This window comes from Notolabrus celidotus, chromosome 7 (genome assembly GCF_009762535.1).
Source record: "Notolabrus celidotus isolate fNotCel1 chromosome 7, fNotCel1.pri, whole genome shotgun sequence".
Taxonomy (NCBI): domain Eukaryota; kingdom Metazoa; phylum Chordata; class Actinopteri; order Labriformes; family Labridae; genus Notolabrus; species Notolabrus celidotus.
In genome coordinates this window covers 4,015,030-4,035,424 of record NC_048278.1, presented here as the reverse complement: position 1 = coordinate 4,035,424, position 20,395 = coordinate 4,015,030, and the positions used below count along the sequence as shown (strand labels likewise).

At 44.0% G+C, this 20,395-nt stretch overlaps 2 protein-coding genes and 1 non-coding gene across 6 annotated transcripts; 2 read left to right on the top strand and 1 right to left on the bottom strand.

Annotated features, from left to right (window-relative positions):
- Nucleotides 1-814: 814 nt before the first annotated feature.
- LOC117815803 (importin subunit alpha-1-like) lies at nt 815-11,391 on the bottom strand. Of its 2 annotated transcripts, XM_034687736.1 has the most exons (11): nt 11,301-11,391; nt 10,915-11,027; nt 10,676-10,816; nt 9,172-9,260; nt 8,068-8,336; nt 7,800-7,894; nt 4,999-5,262; nt 4,452-4,685; nt 2,824-3,006; nt 1,227-1,376; nt 815-955 (listed from the first exon to the last, which is right to left on the bottom strand). In XM_034687736.1, the coding sequence occupies exons 2-11, from the start codon at nt 10,978-10,980 to the stop codon at nt 866-868; spliced, it is 1,581 nt and encodes a 526-aa protein (XP_034543627.1). In that variant the 5' UTR covers nt 10,981-11,027; nt 11,301-11,391; the 3' UTR covers nt 815-865. The 2 variants fall into 2 exon arrangements, with proteins under 2 accessions (XP_034543627.1, XP_034543626.1); XM_034687735.1 differs by lacking the exon at nt 11,301-11,391 and having other exon boundaries at nt 10,915-11,272.
- LOC117815804 lies at nt 10,523-19,366 on the top strand. 3 transcript variants are annotated; one of them, XM_034687739.1, is made up of 8 exons: nt 10,523-10,891; nt 12,527-12,583; nt 13,067-13,190; nt 13,421-13,647; nt 14,274-14,963; nt 15,706-15,792; nt 17,143-17,334; nt 17,492-19,366. In XM_034687739.1, exons 4-8 carry the CDS (start codon nt 13,575-13,577, stop codon nt 17,677-17,679), a joined length of 1,230 nt encoding a protein of 409 aa, XP_034543630.1. In that variant the 5' UTR covers nt 10,523-10,891; nt 12,527-12,583; nt 13,067-13,190; nt 13,421-13,574; the 3' UTR covers nt 17,680-19,366. The 3 variants fall into 3 exon arrangements, with proteins under 3 accessions (XP_034543630.1, XP_034543628.1, XP_034543631.1); XM_034687737.1 differs by having other exon boundaries at nt 10,523-11,545; XM_034687740.1 differs by having other exon boundaries at nt 10,523-11,545; nt 13,067-13,200.
- trnar-ccg lies at nt 11,672-11,744 on the top strand. Its single transcript has one exon. It is a non-coding gene; the product is annotated as a tRNA-Arg (tRNA).
- Nucleotides 19,367-20,395: the final 1,029 nt, after the last annotated feature.

Sequence of the window (20,395 nt, the reverse complement as noted above, 5' to 3'; positions counted from 1 at the left end):
AGATTTATAAATCTGTGTTTCTATATCTTTAACAACGTGAGACAAATGTATTTGTTTAAAAGAGGGAAAAACTGCTCATGTGCATTAAAGCTTAGTGTAAATACAGACCTTTAGATGTGAAATGCTAACCAGAAAATAATCCTTTTTTTCAATCTAAACAGCTGCCTTTGATTTAACAAACATGCATCATGTCTGTGTAAACTGGACATTTCATTTTGTATATATTTTTACTACCTGCTTTCTATTTATTACTCTTGTTACATGCACCTACAGGAGCAGCGTTTCTAGTTTTGTTGTACATTACAATGACTAATAAAGATTATTTTATTCTAAGGATGATCCAGCAGGTAGCTGCAGCATGTTTGGGTCTGAGTGTAACAAAATACACCAAGCCTGTAATTCATTTATTTTTCCTGCAACTCTGACTCGACAAGCACTGAAATGTAATATAAAGTTAACCTTTATAGACCGGGTTTCTTCAATGTGGATTCAAATCAAGAACCAGGATACATTTGGAATAAGAAGAGTGCCACCTAGTGGTGAAATGAGCTCATTTCCATCTCTCATTACCAGAATGACTCATTCTAAAAATGTATTACATATTATCAACAAATAAATAATAAATAAAATATATTTTAAATACATAAACAAATAAATGCAGAAAGCAATTTAGCAACTTGCCTTGATTGCATGAAAACAAACAAAGATTGAATTTAGTAAAGTTTATTTACAATAGCACAAAAAAGCTGTTTTTTGTCCCTGCATGTCGTATACAAATTTGAAATGTCAAATAGAAATAAAAAAGATATTAACAAAAGGTACAAATTTTTTTTGTTCATATGTTCCAGAGAACAAGTCTGAAATGTTAAAACTGGTAGGAGCTTTTGTCCTCGGGGATCTGGAAGACGTAGCTCTCTGCGGAGGCCTCGGGAGCGAGAGACTCGTCCTCTTCACTCTGAAGGATCAAAAGAGAAGGAGAGAAAGCTTCAATTAATTCAGTTTAGTGTTGGCTTGTTTTGGAAAATCATGCTGACAGTGTTTGAGACACAATGAAGTCATAATAAAAAAAAAGCAGGTTGTTTTTTGAGCAGCTTCATGGTTTAAGAAAAGCTCTCTTGTTATTGAGGTTAGTTGAAAGGCGGATTATCCGGGTGGAAGAATGTCGACTGTGATCTGAGCAGGAAAGAGGGATCAGGATTCGTCCACACCGCGCTCAGTAAACTTACATCTTCAGAGAAAAACTTGTCGATGATGTTGAGCGCAGACTTGTAGATGGCTTCGTTGTCGTGGGCCTGCAGGGCCTCGATCTTGTCCAAACCGCCGACCTCCTCAATCATCACGCAGAGTTTCTCAATTTCACCAGTTTTTTGTGCCATCTGTGGAGAAAAGACAGACATATGACGCAAGCCATGGACCTGTGATAATCTCACTGTAATCTGCAGAATGACCCTGATTAAACTCTGCACATCTCTGTTTCAGATTTCAATAACCTGCAGTTTAGACTTTGTTTCTATGAGATCTAGAGGAAAACATCAGAGGGAAGAGAAGCTGGTATGAGGCTAACATTTCAGATTTGTTAATTTATTCCTCTTGCAGTTTGAAGGACTAGCCTTTAATCCCTGCTCATAGCTGGTTCCCTGAAGACAGAGGAAATTAAAGAGCCATCTCTCCTTGGAAAGCAGAAACATTTGCACTTCAACTACAGCTCCAGGTTCATTTGTGTGCATGTGCTTTTTAATGGTTACCTCTATTTACTTGAAATGAATCACAGTGGCTGATACCACGTAATGTTTACAACAATGCAATAATACAATTAACAGAGTTCAAAGTGTAGTCAGCCTTGGGACGTCACTTGGCTGTCAGAGAGGTTAGGGTGAAGTCTGCTCGTCTCATGACCCTGTACAACAATTTAACTGCACCAGCAGGGCGCCCCCCCCAACAGCGGCCCCCGCCCCCCTTGGAAGTTCAGTTAATTATTTTCTATATAGCGCCAGATCACAGCAGAACTAAATCAGAGTTACCTCTCTTATAGATCAGGTCTTAAACTTGTTCTTTTATTAAACAGACTAAATATCCTGATGTTATTGATCTTATTTACTAGACGGGTTGTCATTATGCTCATCTGCTCTCTGTATCGCGCATGGTAGAGTTCTGCCCTGCTGTGCACACAGACACACAAACACACATGACAGCACAATGATACGATAAATATTCATCAACAACTTGTCTTTTCAAGACGAAAACCAGACTATGAAGAGCTAAAGTGCATCACTGATAATATAAACTCAGATGAAAACTTTACCGGCAGACTGGCGGACATTAAGAGTTCATATTTTCCCTGCTGTGCATCTAATCTTAAGAAATGAAAACTATGACTTCCTGTGACACGCTGAGTTATTATTTGAGGGGCGCAGTGTTAGCTTGGTCTCTACCTGCAGCAGGTGCGCTGTGTGAACCAGTCTCCTCTTCATTGAGGATTTTTACCCCTGGTTTGCGTTAGTGACACAAACACAACCGGGGGACGCCTGTTTAATATTTGACTTTTCCCGTTTTTGCCGCCATAACTGTAAAAAGCTCCCATCTACAGCTTGATTTAATCCAGTTTGGTGATATCAGACACATTTAGTAAGTTTTGATCGAGTCCTTGGCATCAAAGACTAGAGTGTCGTGAGCTGACTGTCTATCCAGAGCGCAGGTGCATTCAGGGACTGTCGTAAAAGAGCAATGCAGACCTGTATTTTGCGTTCATGGCATTTTTACTTGAATCCCCCCCAGGCTGTTAACCTAGGGGAAACAAACAGAAAGGTGGTCTCTGCAGTTCACCTGTAAAATATTGCAGACTGCATCCAGGATGACCAGGATGATTTTGCTGTCTTTGGCGATCAGCAGGCTGAGCAGAGGCTCCAGCACTTTGCACTGGACCAGGTAGGCCACCTGCTCCACAGTTCCCCCACTGGTGTAGTTGGTGACGGCCCACACTGCCTCCTTCTGGGACAAGTATTCTCCCTGAACACAAACATGATGTCTGATGAGTCACACAAAGAAGGAGCCTCCATGACACAAACTTCAATTAAATTGTAGAGCAGTGCTTCCAACATAAAGGTTATACCTGGGTGAGCCACTCAAGTGTACTCATGGTCACCCCAGAGAGAGAGAGAGAGAGAGAGAGAGAGAGAGAGAGAGAGAGAGAGAGAGAGAGAGAGAGAGAGAGAGAGAGAGAGAGAGAGAGAGAGAGATAGTTCCTCCTGATAATGAATAAGTTGTGATGCTTTTTTTAAAGTTGTATATTTGAGCATTTTTGCCTTTATTGGGGAGTAGAGAGCGGGGGAAGACATGCTGCAAATGGTCGAGGCCAGGGGTCAAACCAGCGACTGCTGCAACAGGGACTATAGCCTCCTTATATGGGGGCGCATGCTTGAAGCGCTAGCCTAGTTTTGGATTGCTTCAATCCAACGAGGCTGCTCCACACACAGCTCACATGAGAGGATGGATTCATGGGCTAAACTTTAAAACAGGAGTTGTGTTGTTTAGGCTGGTGTCAGCCCGGTCCTGCATCCTCTCCACTGGCTCCCTGTCCCCCTCTGCATCCATTTCTAAGTCCTGCTCCAGGCCCCCTCCTACCTCACTGACCTCCCTTAATATCCATTCTTCAAAACACCAACCTCCTGTCCCCATCTCTCAGAACCAAAGACCCAAACCTGAGGGGACAGAGTCTTCTCTCTAGCTGCCACCCTCGCTCTGGATCTCACCCCCCACACATGTTCAAAACTGCAGCGACCCTTTCACATTCACATCCCTGTTAAAACTCACCTTTTCCAACAAGCTTTTAACGAGTGATTGTGCTGCTGGGGTTTTGTTTAGATTGATTTGTGTGTAATCTTAAAGCTGGGGTTGGTAGTCTCGAAAACTAGCATGAATTTGAATGTAGCATGTCTTCAGGACTCTGTCTAACCCCCTCTGTCTAACCCCCTCAGTCTAACCCTCAGTCTAACCCCCTCAGTCTAACCCCCCCTTAACAAAATAAATGCATTTTTATTATTATTATTATTGTATTAGTATTATTATAATATATATATTATTATTATATATATATATGTTATTATATATTATTGCTATTTTTATTAGTATTATTATATTAAATATATTATATATATTACTGTTATTATATATTATATATATATTATTATTATTATTATTACTATTATCATTATATACATTACCATGTATTAATTATTGTTATATTATATTATTATTATTATTATTATGCTGAATATATGCAGAGAGAAATAGAGACACTGTGTGTATCATGTTAAAATGATGTTAATCAATAGAATGCAGGAAACATTTCTCCCTCCTGATCAATAAATCATGAACTGATTTATGAATGAAAGCATCATTTTCAGACTCTGTAATAAGAAGGTCACATTCTCTATAAGCTCCTGTGCTCTGACCTGTTGAAGGATCTCCACCAGAAAGGGCATCAGGCCGGCATTGATGACCTCCTGGATCTGGGTGTCCTTGCCAGCAGTGATGTTGGACAAGGTCCAGGCTGCCTCTTTCTGGATATTGGGCTTATGGTGGCGCAGCAGGCCTGGGAACATGGCCAGGGCACCTGCGTTCAGCACACACTGGGTCTGCTCATCTGTCCCCGTCACTATGTTGCCAATTGACCGCAGGGCTGGAGTCTGGGAGGGTGCAAAGAGCCAGAGAGTTAGTAGTGTTCACGGGTTAGGATTATATACAGGAGGGTGAACTATGAGCAGTTCAGACTAAGATAGAAACCAGGTCTAAAGGTTCACATCTTACTGCACAAATACTGGCGCCTCTGTAACAGGAATCTGTCGTACGCCGAGACAACATCTGACACAAAGATCAGCCAGCTGATGCTTTCAAAACATATTTGTGATCACACAGTGAGCACTCTTTGACATGTTTGGATAAAGTGCACTAACACCTGATCAAGAAAAACAGACACATTTGACTTAAACAAACTCGTACCATGATGGGGAGCTCCCCACAGGCGAGCAGCTGCACCAGGCGGGGCACCAGGCCGGCCTGCACCACCACCTCTATCCTCTCATTGGAGCCGTCCGTCAGGTAGGACACGGCCCAGCAGGTGTCTGCCAGGACCTCTCTGTCGTCGTGGTGCAGGAGGCGGAATAAAGCCGGAAGCAGCTGCTGCACCGCCGACAGCGGAGGTGCTGGGTTCTTGTTCCGACACAGGTTTGACAGGGTCCAGGTGACATTTCGCAGGTAGCCAGGCTGGAATGGCAGGTTGTTAAATGTTAGTACAGATCACTAAAGCATCAAACAGTGAAGGAGCTGGGCCTCTTCAGAGGAACTGCACATATCTAACCACAACACCTGCTCAGGGTTTCAGAAACTTTGCTTTTTCATCTAGAAGGAAATGTTCTTGATGTGAAGGGTAAAGCAGCCACACCAGATTACAGACTTCTGTTCTTTACTAAACGGCAATTATACCTCAAATCTTTATGAGAAGTGAACGCTGACTTTGCAGCAGCCCTACCCAGGCCTCAGGTTTGTTCAAGGTGTTTTGGTCCTACCTGTCTACGTTTTTTGTTTCTTTTTATGTAGGTGTAGATATGTTCACATCCTCGCTGTGATTAATTGAGGTGTTGCAGCCTGTTAGAGTCACTCCCCTCCTTACATTCTTCTCTTTCTTCATCAAACTTTGTCAGATTGTTCTCTGGCAGTTTGTTGAAGTTGTGACCTTTTTTGGCCTTCCGTTGGTGAGAGTTGTGGATTGTTTTTCACAATGAAATCACCAACTTTAACTTTTACTTGCAGCTTTGTTTTTTTTTACTCATGTTCAGCTGGTTAAGATGAAGCCAGCCGGCTCGTCGGCTCGGGCCGCTGGATGTTCCTGCAGAACTCTGGAGATTTAGGACACATAGAGGCAGAGGAGGTATAGAGCAAGAGGAGGAGAGCTGGTATAAGGAGACAGAGGTCTATGGAGAGGAGATAGAAGCCGTGTCTCTCCTCTCTCATCATGGGTAACGTGACATCTCTGGATAATAAGATGGACGAGCTAACAGGACTAGCCAGGAGTCAGACGGAGTTTCAGGAATGTAGCATGGTGTGCTTCACGAAAACATGGCTGCATCAGGATATTCTAGACCACAACGTCTCCATTGACGGCTTCCAGACTGTCCGGGCAGACCGGGATAGCAGCGAGAGCACTGTGGGCCTCCGACCATGTTATCTGCACAGGGAGATCTCACATGTCATACTGGTAGCTGTTTACATCCCCCCTCTGCCAACCGGACTACGACGTCCAACGTTATCAACGCTGCCATAGCCAGACTCCAGACAGACCGCCAGAGTGCCCTCTTCCTGATCTCCAGACAGACCACCAGAGTGCCCTCTTCCTGATCTCCAGACAGACCACCAGAGTGCCCTCTACCTGATCTCCAGACAGACCACCAGAGTGCCCTCTTCCTGATCTCCAGACAGACCACCAGAGTGCCCTCTTCCTGATCTCCAGATAGACCACCAGAGTGCCCTCTACCTGATCCCCAGACAGACTACCAGAGCGCCCTCTTCCTGATCTCCAGACAGACTACCAGAGTGCCCTCTTTCTGATCCCCAGACAGACCACCAGAGTGCCCTCTTCCTGATCTCCAGACAGACCACCAGAGTGCCCTCTTCCTGATCTCCAGACAGACCACCAGAGTGCCCTCTTCCTGATCTCCAGACAGACCACCAGAGCGCCCTCTTCCTGATCTCCAGACAGACTACCAGCGTGCCCTCTTCCTGATCTCCAGACAGACCACCAGAGCGCCCTCTTCCTGATCTCCAGACAGACAACCAGAGTGCCCTCTACCTGATCTCCAGACAGACCACCAGAGCACCCTCTTCCTGATCTCCAGACAGACCACCAGAGTGCCCTCTTCCTGACCTCCAGACAGACCACCAGAGCGCCCTCTTCCTGATCTCCAGACAGACCACCAGAGTGCCCTCTTCCTGATCTCCAGACAGACCACCAGAGTGCCCTCTTCCTGATCTCCAGACAGACCACCAGAGCGCCCTCTTCCTGATCTCCAGACAGACCACCAGAGTGCCCTCTACCTGATCTCCAGACAGACCACCAGAGCGCCCTCTTCCTGATCTCCAGACAGACCACCAGAGTGCCCTCTTCCTGACCTCCAGACAGACCACCAGAGCGCCCTCTTCCTGATCTCCGGGGACTTCATCCATGGATTTATTTTATACAGAGCTCATTCTGTCTTCTGTACATACTTTTATTATAATTATATTCATTGTATTTGTATTTATATCTTATTAATTACTTCTTCCATTAATATTATTTGATATTCTTACTTATTGTGTATTTGAGCAGCTGTAATGACTGAATTTCCCCCCGGGATAAATAAAGTATTTCTGATTCTGATTAGGAACGTGCAGCACTGAATGCAACTGCAATAAAAGCTCCAGTTCAGACAGGTTTCTCGTCTCGGCTCAGTCTTCTTTCTGACATCTTGCTTCAGACTCTTCTTTCTGTTGGCCTCTCCGAGGTATCGTGGGCCTAACTAAAGGAAACATCAGTGAAGGGAGGAGCCCACATGATAACCCCAGTGATGTGCAGGCTCTCTCTTCCCTCCTGTCCTTTCTATCTCTGTCTTTGGGGGACATGAGGAGCCATGTGATAGGATACTGAACTCATCAGTAGAGGGCGTAGTAGGGTGAGTTTCTTCACTGAGTGCTCATGTGGAGAGACTCTACCAGCTTTAAACAAAGCCACATAACTTTGCATAGTAAAATTCTGATAGAAAACTTACAGGAAATAGTGCGAGGTCATGAGACGCCAGAACAACTAGGAGCGGCTGAACACCTCCGTGTTTGATCACTAGGTCTCTGTAGTTGGAGCCATCACCTAAATGAAGAGAGGGGGCGTACATGGAGTCACAGAGCGGAGACAAGTACATCATCTGGTCGAGCATTTGATGCATACACTCAAAATATGAAACATTGAAATAATCTGACATGAATCAAACATCATGTCTAAACAAAGAACATGATGTAGTAAAGAGAGCATGTGGTCAGTACCTGCAATGTTCCCCAGAGCCCAAATGGCCTGCTCGCTGATGTGTGGGTGTGGAGATGACACCAGGCTGATGAATGCAGGGACAGCCCCTCCTTCCACGACAGCCGTGGTCTGCTCCGAGGTACCCGAGGCGATGTTGGTCAGTGCCCAAGCTGCTTCAAACTGTATCGGGGGACTCTCAGACCATCCGAGGAAACTTACAAACCTCTGGATGAGGCCTGCACTGATGATGCTGTTTATAGGGGGGTGCTTTTCTCTGGAGAGGAGCTTCCTGTAGGTCAGGGGAGAACGTGGAGTTAGGGACGTTATCAAACGAAAGTCAATTCAGGGAGATGATGCAAATACTGGAAAAGGATTATAAGACAGCACTGGTCTAAAACAGAGACACCATGAACCTAACAGATGTTACAAACCTCCATTAAAATACATCATGAGAGTTAAAAACAGGATGTGACTCTTTTCAAGTTGAGTCACATTCACAAGGTCCAGGAGGCAGACACCCTCTCTACTTTTAAGAGTAGGCTTCAAACTTTCCTTTTTGATAAAGCTTATAGTTAGAGCTGGATCAGGCTTGGACCAGCTCTTAGTTATGCTGCTATAGGCTTAGACTGACACACTGGGATCCTGTCTTTCCCTCTCTCTCCTCTCTCTGCCTGTCTCTTACTTTAACTCTTCCTGTCCCATTAAAGTTACTAACCATAGACCTTTCTGGAGTCCCTGAGCTCCCTTGTCTCGTAGGTTCCTCTGGATCTCTGCTGCTGTGGACGTGCCAGACTCCAGCTGCTACAACTACTACTATCTGTCTCTCCACTATCATCTCTCTTTCTTCATCTCCCTCTATCCCTCTCTCCAACACGGTCTCAGTAGATGTGTGTCTAACATGAGTCTGGTCCTGCTGGAGGTTTCTGCCTGTTAAAGGAAGTTTGTCCTTCCCACTGTAACTTGCTAAATGCTGCAAAGTGCTCTGCTCATGGTGGATTAAGATGAGATCAGACTGAGTCCTGTCAGTAAGAGGGGACTGGATCTGATCCAGTCTTGATGTTGGGTCTTTGTTAATGATAGAACATAGAGTACGGTCTAGAAAGACATCTTTCTCGTGACCTCACCTGGCTGCCTGTGTGGCCTGCAGCTGATGATCGAGGTTCCCGGTGTTTACACCTGCTACGATCTCTTCCAGAGTCCAGAGCTGTGGGGGCTGTGGAAAAGGAAAGTAAAGAGGATTAGTCATGTGCTCTCTGAACCTGGGTCAGGCTTAAAATAACCCTTGATATAGACTGTAACACACTTAACTGAGAGAAATGCACACTGAGAGAGCCTCTATCTGCTTCTGAAGGTGGGGAAACCTTTGCAGGGACGCGGGGTGTGTCCCCCGCACTTTTCTGTACTGTGACTCAAGTTTGACAGCCGTTCAATTTGAAGCTAATCTGAACAAGCCTGGGCTTGTTTTTCGAAGTTATCCGGAACGCACCATGAGTGGGCGGGTACGGAGCGCTCTTTCTACGTCTTTAATTTTATAATCAGAGCGGAAAGGGACGCTCCAGCTGTTGTTTCTACCGAGGCTAGGATGCGCTTCACAAGTTCACGTTAATATGTAAAGCAATCAAGGCAGCGAGAGGCAGCAGACCCTGCTCTCTGTATTTATATCTCACTGTGTAAGTGGGGTTATGTGGATTGGACTTTTGATAAGTTCATGTTTTTATTCAACCCTTAATACCTCATTTATACTCACTATTTATTACACATGTGTTAGTCTGCATAACTGTGATAGAAAGAAGGACAAGGCAGTTGTCAGGGATAGTCTGAAGCAGTGGTGAACTGGGAGTGTTGACCACCACAAACAGTCACAAAAATATTCACCACGATGTAGGGAATAAAGTATTACATGCTCAAAATGTTCTGGGGGAGGAACCCCTGACCCCCTCTTATTACCTCTGCCTCAGTACATTTAAAATAACCCTTAAGTGTCCATATCAGGGGTTTGAAAGGAGAGGCACTTGGCCTAGCTGTGTAGGCACCCCATGTACAGAGGCTCTAGTCCAGGGCTATTCAATTCAATATTTGGCCGGGCTGGATTTTCAGACTAAGGACGTGATCTGGGCCTGACATTTTTAGCAGACAGTGATCAAAGTTAACCATTAAAAAGAAAAACAAATAGATAAGATAGCAAACACACTGGATGTTTATTAATGTATTGCCACATCCAAAAGGGCATAGACACAATAAAAGAGCAGTACTTAATCTAAACCTATGCTGAAATACTGCCTCTTTACATTTTACATTACAGTTGCTTTGCCCACGGGCCGCTAATTGAATAGGGCTGCTCTAGTCCTTGAAGTAGCATCCTCTCTCTCTCTCTACTCCCCATGTGTCCTGTCTCTCTTCAGCTGTCAGATCATTTAAAGCAAAAAATGTCAAAATGCATTTTTTAAAAAGAAGAATAGGAATCAAAACAACAGGATACAAACAGCATAGCAACCCTCACAACGTGTCCCCCTCACTACTGAAATGATGGCTACGCCCCTGCTTCACACCCAAGTTCACTTTGAGTGTGTGAAACTGCTGAATCAGGAGCCAGTGTGTGAAAGGAGCAGCAGGTGTCCCTGTGCCTACCTGTGCGTTGAGGTCTTGCTCGTGTAGAGGAGAAGTCGGCTCGTCCTCCAGGGTCTGGACATTCCTCCTCTTTAGGATCTGGTCCTCTTTCTTCGCTTTGCGGATTTCAACGTTGACTTCGGCTCGTCGTCGCCTGAGCTCCTGAGAGAGTGGACACCATAGAGAACACAGAGCTGATTATATGATGATTACAGATCAGAGGATTCATGTGTTTCAGTGAGTTCAGTGTCAGGGCTCACCGTGGCATCCTTCCCTTTGTTTTTGAACTGGGTGAGTCGAGCTCCGGAGTCGTTTCCCGTTGACATTCTGACCGTTGTTGGACAGACTGATCCACTAACGTTAAAGTCTCTCCCTGTTTAAAGACAAGTTCACAGTAAACATCAAACCGAGGAGCTAACTGATTCTCCCGCCTGTCTGCTTCAGTTAGCTAGCACACTGAGAGTCTGAGGTTATCTAACACCATGTGGCCGAGCTCAGAGGAGCCTGTCTGAGTAACCAACAACACAGACACCGACACTTTCACCGAGGTTATCTTAATACACTTAAACTATCCCTTCAAACATCAACTCAAAGATCATTCAGTGTAAATGTGAGTTTAGACAGGGAGCAGGTGAGACTCGCTTACCTTCGATGCGTCTTGTTTTTTTCTAAGACGTGACGTCATTTATATACCGCCCTGTCTCTCCTGCTCTCTGATTGGTCAGTTGGACTACAGGCCCTGCCCCGTTCTACACTACCATAGAAAGCCAACAAAGCCGTTGTTAATGGCAACTGGCAGAAGTCTCGCGAGATTATAGATTAGAATCCTTGAGGGTTTCCTGGCTGTCTTTTGAGGACCAGAGCGGCCATCTTTGAAGTACACTTAATCCTGTAATTACCCTTTTCTCTTCTCCTTCATGTCAAGTCAATTTGCTGTCACTAAATATGATTATTTAACCTTATTTGTGTTAGTTTTTTGTTTTTATAAAGACTCTTGTGTTCCTCATGCCACGTAATGACCCAGTGGCCTAATGGATAAGGCATCAGCCTCCGGAGCTGGGGATTGTGGGTTCGAGTCCCATCTGGGTCGACTTTAGCTTCCTTTTCGGAGCTCAGAGATAAGCTTCGTCTCAGGATCAATAAAAGTTCCCTAACCCCATCAGAGAAACCAAAACAGGCATCATTACACCTCCGACCAGACTCCTGTACACTCATACCTGCTGCGTTAGACACATATCAATTAAAACACAGTTAAAGATGAATATTATGAATTATAAAGACTGACAAAGATTTCATCATGGAGGACTTAACACATTAAATTATTTTTCAGTCTCCTCTCTTATCTCCATCATTAATACAAAGTATTCCTGAAGTACTCTGCTCCTTTAGATGGACATAATATGACATTTATTTGCATCAACCCTTTATTCTTAAATCACTTTACTGTTCCTTCCTCCATTTAATCCTTTTTGAGTTAATGTTGAAAAAAAGAAAATATTAAATAAATTGTGGTCACACACTAATGAAGAAAAAATAAAAATAAATGTGAAATCTATACTGAGGAGAATTCTGATTTTAATTTGAGAATATTGACTTTTTTCTCAGAATTTAAAGAAAAAATAACTTAAAATTAATATTTCTTCCTCGCCACCCTCCAAAACTCTGACTTTCTTTAAATCATCAGAAAAAAGTTAATATTTTCAAATTAAAATCAGAGTTTGACTTTAATCAAAGAATTGAAAAAAGAAATTACACCAAAAACTTATTTTTCAGTGGCCCTTAACTCTTCGGTAAATCCCAGCATTATGCAGGGTAGCATTAGTTTCCATTTCGCTACACAGAGGTTCACAAGCCTTTTCTTTTCTTTTTTAGGAGTCTGCAACCCCTCAAATAATGGTGCCAGAGACTGGAGACCCTCACTGTCCTGAGGTGGTGAAATCTTACTCAAAGCCACACACAGAAAAAAACAGACCAACACAAAAAACTAAATATTTAATTGTAATTCAAAAAAGGACATGCAGTGTTTAATAAGCAGACATACAGGTGATGTCAGTGAGTCTCATGCTGGTTTAATCCTGACATGCTTCATGTAGCTGGTCTGATGTGTTTACAGTGCTGCTGTAATTAACTTGCTGCACTGATACCGTCCTTAACCTGTCATAATTTCATCAGGGATCATGTGGGAATAAAGGAAAGAAGAAAATGATTACATTCTTTACTTTTCATGGTTTTATCTCAGAAAGCGTGCAGATCACCAGCACAGAAGCTAGACTCTGAAATCCCAAACTGCTCCTGAACGCATCGTAGCTTGTTTGTGTGAATATTTGATCCTGATTCATCACCTGATGGCCTCTGCACACGGAGGAATACATAAACACCATGTGACTGAACTAATTTCTCTTTTATTTTCAGTTTGATGAATCTGAAGTCTGCAGTTCCTCACTGTGACCACTAGAGGGGACTGAGGACTGATGATTCCTGAACATCACCTGCACAAACACTGAGGCAGGATTATGAGAAGAGTTGGCAGCACCTGGTTTGAAAACGTTTGTATTTTATGGTGGTTTTATGGTGTTCTAAAATATTCAAAAGAAAAAGAAATAAAACATGAAGACAGATAATCCCTGAAACTGTTTGACACCAGAAACCTCAAAGTCCAAGTTTTTATCTTTTCCTTTGAATCCCTAATCTGTAGAGATCACAGATTATCTCCATACTCACACTGTCTCCTCCTGCATTTCTCTTTAAACTAATTTATGAATGAAGGAGTGTTTATTCCTGCGTGAGGGACGTCCCACCACCTCCACCTCCTCCTCCACCTCCACCCCATCCCGTCTCATTCCTGAGCAGCCTCTATAAAAATCCCAGGAATCCCAGCCCTGCAGCAGACCATAACGTGTGTCCACACTGAACCTCCAGGATGACAGGGATTATTCTGTTTCTCTTGTTTCTACGCTTTCCTCTGAACGAGGCGGAGGAGCATGGAGTTAACGGTGAGCCTGAATCCTTGTTATGTCTTTGTTTTTATTATGTTGAGGAAAGAGAGATTTTCTTGTTGCTGTGTCGTCTTTTTCACGGTGTGACTGCACCTCAGATTACTCTATGAAGGCTTATTATCTGTCACTAGACTCTGTGGGATCTGGTGCTTTTGATCTCAGAAATACAACAATCAGAACATCAGATTTAATCCATTAAAATCTAAGTAGGCCCGTTATCTGAGACAACATGGTCTCCAAAACTCCAATGTGGACGTATGACATCCCAAACATCATTATAATTAAGATAAAAAGTTAAATGAGGGGTGGTTATGTCACAGTTTTCATGAATTGAGATGTTTTATGACTTTTGAAGTCTTAAAAATTAAAAATGCATGCCTTTTTTGTGGGGAATTTGGACATTCTGAACCAACAAATACACCAATAAATGAGATTTGTACAGATTCATGTTGTTTCTGACCAAACTACTCATAAAGTCGTCTGTGAAGGAGACAGATTATATAAGAAGGAAGTCTCTGTTACAGGACACATCCACATTTACATGAATGAAATAGATCCATGTCTGTAGCAGAGTGTGGATGTATGATGTCTCTCTGAAGTGACTTTTCTCTGTGTCGTCTCAGAGCTCTACACTCTGACAGAAAAGGGTCAGAGTGTCTTTGTGGATCCAGCTCCGAGGAACCAGACCTGGCTGATGGTCAAAGAGCCGTCCCTGCCGATCAACGAGCTCCTGGAGAAGAGCAGCAAAACCGTCGAGTCAAAGTTCACCCTCCATCCTCTCCCCTCTGCCGTCTGGCCTAAACACAGCGACCTGGCCCCGATCCCTCGCCACCACAACCTCCACAACCTCCACAACAAGAGCAAGAAGGGCCCCAAGAGCGACCGCCTGGTGGAGCACAACAGCGAGAAGACCAGAGGAGAGGTCGCAGGTCTGCTCCCCAAAACTCTACTGACAGGAGCGACAGCAGCCGCCGCCACCACCGCCAACAACAACCGAACCCTGCAGAAACCAAACCAGGACTCCCAGGTCAACATCAGTCCTCCTCAGCAGAGTGACCCCACAGACGGACACCCCAACGCCAGACCCAGGCCTCCAGTCCACACACAGCCTCAGGCTCAGCCCAACCAACCCGCACCTTCTCCAAGGAAAGAGCCCCCTAACAGACGTCTGGACCCGGAGGAGAACCGACCCGGGAAGTCCAACCTCTATCAGTCAGGGATCGGAGCAGGGACCAGAAACAACAGCCGCCCTCCTGTGGTCTTCAACCGGCGCTCCTCCAGTCTGCTCTACCAGTTCGACATCTTGAAGCGAGGTACGGGAGGATTAACAGATCCTGACTTTAGACAGACACAGAATCAGGATCTATGGGGGTTAGTCCTCTTTGGAGGAACATGTTCAAGAGAAGATCATCTCAGGGTTGTGGGAAATGCTTTGAAGATCAGTTTCATGTTATTTATTTCTGGTAATAATCCGTGCAATCTGACCTTCAAACACATGACAGACTCAAATACTGGAACCCACATGTCTGCATACGTCAGTTCATAAAAGAAGCTGCATTTATTCCACTTTAACACGTTACTGTGAATTTAACAAAGGCTATCTGGAACAACGGATGAGTTTGTGAGCATGTCTTTTGTTACATGTCATCTCTAATGTACATTTTCCTACATGTCCCATCACTCCTCAGTGTTTGCTTCCCCCCCAAAAAAACCACACAGAAAATAATGGAAAGCATCAAAAGAAGTCTAAAAAGATGATTGATGCTCTCGTGTTGTTCACTCATGTCAGGATGGTGTTTATCCACTGCAGTGAACACTCCTCGTTACGCCCTCTTCACTGAATCCGTCTTTATAACTCTCTCGTGTGAAGTTTACACCAACGAAATGTTAAAATATAAACTGTCTCTGCACCTCCTCCTGTCCCATGTGGAGGAATGTCCCGTCTGGGTTTTGTAATGACGACCTTTTCTTTTTCTAACGACACTGGTATGAGAGTCTGGCTTCTTCTTCTTCTTCTCATCCCTCCATCCTGTCTTCTTTCTTTCTCCTCCACAGAGTCTGACTTCTCACACGATGCCTTCTGCATGAGCGAGTGCAGGAAGGAGAAGGAGGAGAGAGAGTATTACTGCTACAGTGAGTTTGGTACGTATTCACTGGAGAGAGACACAATGCTCAAGTTTGACAAAAACACTTTGTACTGTAATCTGTCATTTCACAGGATTCAGACATATTTTTGCTAATATATTTAAATAGCTTTTTGTGTCTTTGAGGTGTATTTTAATGTCTTTACAATCTCTCGTAGCACGTATCAAAAGTATGATTAGAAATCAATATCAAAATAATGGCGCCCCTCCTGTGTCGCTCTAGAAAATTTGTGGCCACGAAAAAGTAATCTGTTCCCACGATTTAGTAATCTCGTGGTCACTAATTATTATTTTTTAAATACTATATTATTATTTTTTAAAAATATTATATTAATATTATTTATCTTATAAATAAATAAATATCGAATCGGCGCGAAAAAGTAATTTGTGAACAGGTAATATTAATCCATTCCTACGATTTCATTATTTTGTGGCCCCAAATTTATTTTTCCCAACTAATGTCACCAGAGGAGCTCCGTACAAAATTTACCAGATTAAATATAAACTAAAATTTATGACAAGCCAGGGTTCCTGCACACCTTTTAACATTTATTGCACAACAGATTAGACAGGTGTCACATTTAAACTACTTTTATTATACAATATTAATATTATTGAACTATTTTATATCCCATGTTTTAAAGTATATATTTTGCAAGTCAGTGAAAATGTTACAAAAAAAATATTTGAATATTATTTGACTCATTTTCAGGCGTTAGTGTACCTATCACTTTACTGTGTCAGCTGACGTAGCTGGAGTTCATTTTAATAAGGATAATGTGTCATTACATCTTTTTATCATAATTGATCATATTCTGCATTACTGATCTGAATCTTAAAAGTAAATAGTAACCAAACTAAAGCTGCTCTAAAAAATATGTGGGGATAAAAATGTGTTTTAGGCCTTTGAGATCAAGTTAAGTGGGAAACAAAAAACTGCAAATGGACAACCCCAAGCAGAGAATAAGACTCTTGAAACTTAAAACGTCATACATTTAGCGTTGCTCTCTGAAGCAGTTGCTGCTGTGTTGAACAGGAAAATGTTGGTTGCCACTGATTTAAACCTTGTGAAATCCAGCTGTATTGATTTTACAATTTGGTTTTAATTAACTAAAAAGTCATACTGTGTTTATAACTTGTCCCTAAAGGCGCTTTCAGATTAATTTTGTTACCTTTGGATGTTACATTTTGTGAGCTAGCATAGCTTGTCCCGCCTCACCTTTGCATGAAAAAAGAGAATATTCCCCAAAATATCAAGTTATTCTATTTTTAAAAAAAGACTTTATACTGTATATTTTATTTAATTACAATAACATTTGATATTTCATGTTTTATGTTCCTCAAACAGCCATCAACGGGATCGTCCATGACATCGACGTGGTGCGTAAAGGAATCCGCCTCATCACTCTGATGGTGAGCAGCGACGGCTTCTACAAGATGAGTCGACTCTACGTCACACCCGACAGCTTCTTCTTCAAAGTCCGCCTTCTGGTCTTGGACACCTACAAGTGCAGCAAACCGTGCCCGGACATCAAACTCGGTGAGTGTAGCGACGTAGCTGCTAACGAAAAAACTTAAGGTGCAGTGACGCATAAAGACCTCTAAATTAAATAAAGAGCAAGTGTCCTAAATCTTTTTTAAAGTGTGGTGTGAGAGTTCTGTTTTCCTAAAGTCAGCTTCCCCTTCATGTCTCCAAGGCACCAGATACATCGTGATGGGTCAGATCTACCACCGCCGGCGCCATCTCCCCAGCGACCTCCTCAACCTCCTGGGGGGTAAACTGAAGCCCGGAGACGGCCTCCTGCGAAGCAACAACTATGTCAAACGTTTCAACAAACGGAGGCACCAGAAGGCCCTGGAGGCCACCCGCTCCAGGTGCAGGTGAACCAAAGATGAGTGCGACGCCCCCTGCTGCGGGGGAAGAGACATTGCAGCCCGAGCTGTTCAGACGTAACCCTCAGTATTATATCAAGAAGAAGACTTTTTCAGAAGAGATGGATTTATTTTCTTATGGACTGCTTTGATGTGTCGTTATATTGGTTCATCTGTCTTTAGAGGGTGGACTTTGAGAGGAAACACAAGTGGTTTTAATTAAACGGACTTCCCTGATCACAGATTGTAATGTGTGCGGTATAAAACGAGCCCCCATCAGCCCGATGATCCTATCTGAACTAGAACGCTAACTCAACTCCCCACGAGTTCATGGCTGGTTCATGAAGTCCCACTGACTTGATTTAAATCTGAAATTCGGCTCATATGAATAACATTTCTCACCATTGTTTCCACTCTTAAAGCTGGGGTTGGTAGTCAGATTTAGATCCACTCTTTGTTATACTGGTTAAAATGATCTTTTTGTCCCGATGGTAATCAATACATAATGTGTTCTTAAAAAAGAGGTAAAAAAAGCTGCTATCTACAGCCGGAGTAAACCTGGGAAAACACCAACCAATCCCTGCCATCAGGAGCCAAATGATGAAACCAATCAAATCCTGTCCTGTCGTTCTGCCCGCCTCCTGCAAAGCGTACATTTCATGTTTGTTTGTGTTTTTAACTTTCACTAGGAGAATGTTTTGGTGTTTTCTTACCAAACACAAACGATGTTTTGAGGACCGGTTTGGAATCAGTCACCATCATATGGTCGTGAATCAGCGGCGCTTGTGCATGTGAGCGGGGGCGTCGTTTTGGAGGAGCTCTGAGGGGAGGAGGGGAGGGGTTAGACGGAGTCCTGAGGAAATGCTACATTCAAATTCATGCTAGTTTTCCGTGACTACCAACCCTAGCTTTAAGGGTATTATTTTTAAACGTGTTGTCCTAGCTGCCTTATAGAACAGAGACCGGATTGTACACTTAGTACTCTTTGGGGAAGCCAGGATCCATTATTTGAATCACAAAGATTCCTTTGATTAGCAGGAAATGTACCTAAATTGATGTAACGTTGTATTGCACTGAGAAGTAATGCTTTGTAACACCCAAATGTTGTGACTGTGGTTGTTTTTCGTGAGCAGGAAATGCACTATTATTGTTCCGAGGACCAAAGGGAGGGAACGAAGGGCCTGAAAAAGCAGCAACAAACCTCAGCAGAGGAGAGAATAAAGGGAGAGAGGGCAGAGGACTTGCTTGACATGAGAGCGGCCCATTTTTCTAACTTTAATTATACGTCCACGATGAAATATTCGGGACATCAAAAGGGGCCTCGCAGAACGAGGAGGGGGAGGGGGGGGGGGGGGAGTAGGGCCATAAATCTAATCGCAGGAATCTGATCCTCTCCACACCTGGACACGCGGCTCAGAGAGGCGCCTCCTCTTTGCCATGGCTCTTGTTTTCTTGCTTACACAGAAACACATTCTGCTCTGTGTGGGCTCCTGCAGGGTGTTTCGAGGATTCAGGGAGGATCGGAGAGAGCGGAAGGCGTGGGCAAGGTGGAGAGGGTCCGTCTCTCCAGAGGATCAGCTTTTTATTTGATCTCATAAAATGATCTCATGCTCCGGAGGGATCGGGGAAGATTTGCACTGACTGCTTAATCTGCTTTACGATACATGACCCCAATAAAGATGTGTGTGTTTGGAACTTCTCCAGCCTGTGGGAATCTTTCTTTGTCTTTAAAGCAACCCTCATCCGCTCACACTATCACATACATCCCCCCGCTGACCGAGACATCGATCCTCATTATCGTTTCCAGTGTTTGCATGAGAGGGAGCCCCCGAATTAAGACGCTCTAATTAGACTTTAACAACCGTGGTCTCTGTCTGGCCTGCAGGGAGAGAGGCTGACTTGGGAACTTGGATGTGGAGGCAGGCAGGGCTTAGCCTCTCCTCTCCTCCTCTGTTTGTCTGTCAGCTGGGCCGGTCAGTTCCCAGGCTCGAGGAAGCCTCTATCTGAGATCAGCGCTGGAGGGAACAGATGCAGGCGGGCAGGAAACGGGAGCCTGCTCCACATCTTGGCTACTATCGCAGCAGGAGGACATTCCTCATCACAGAGGATGTCGAAGAGGAGGAGGAGGAGGAGGAGGGAGAGAAAAAGAGGAGAGAGGAGGGAGGGTGTAATATCTCTTAGTTGCTTCCTGTGTGATAGCCCCCAAAGCCACATGGGGGGAGTGAGAGAGAGAGGCGAGGACGGTGGATTGAAACCACTTGGGGTTTGTGGTCTTCTGCAGAGCTCTGGGCGTCTGTGCAGGCTTCTGGATTCGTTTAGCGGTTTAAGAGCGCAGCGCGGGGGGAGGGTGTGTGAGGAGAGAGAAAGGTCAACCTTTATGTGTCATGTTGGTTATTTGATCACAGGGAGAGTTTGTAGGAGTGTTCGGGGTCATGACCAGGTGCCTACATGTCACAGGTTTCACTTTGAAACGCTGAGGGTTCAATTAGAGAGACGTGAGCTGTGTCAATTACGGAGCAGTGACTGCATCTTAATACGGACGACACACCTCTGTCTCCTTCTGTTCTAAAGTGAAGCCAAAGTAGCTTCTATGTAGAGCTGGTAAACGTTTCGAGGGATATAACGAGGATGTGACGACTGAGCTCCCTCAGGTGGATCTAGTCCACAACAAAACAGCAGAAACTCAGGGTTATGGAAAATCTGGGTTCGTAATGTCCGCTCTTGCTGTT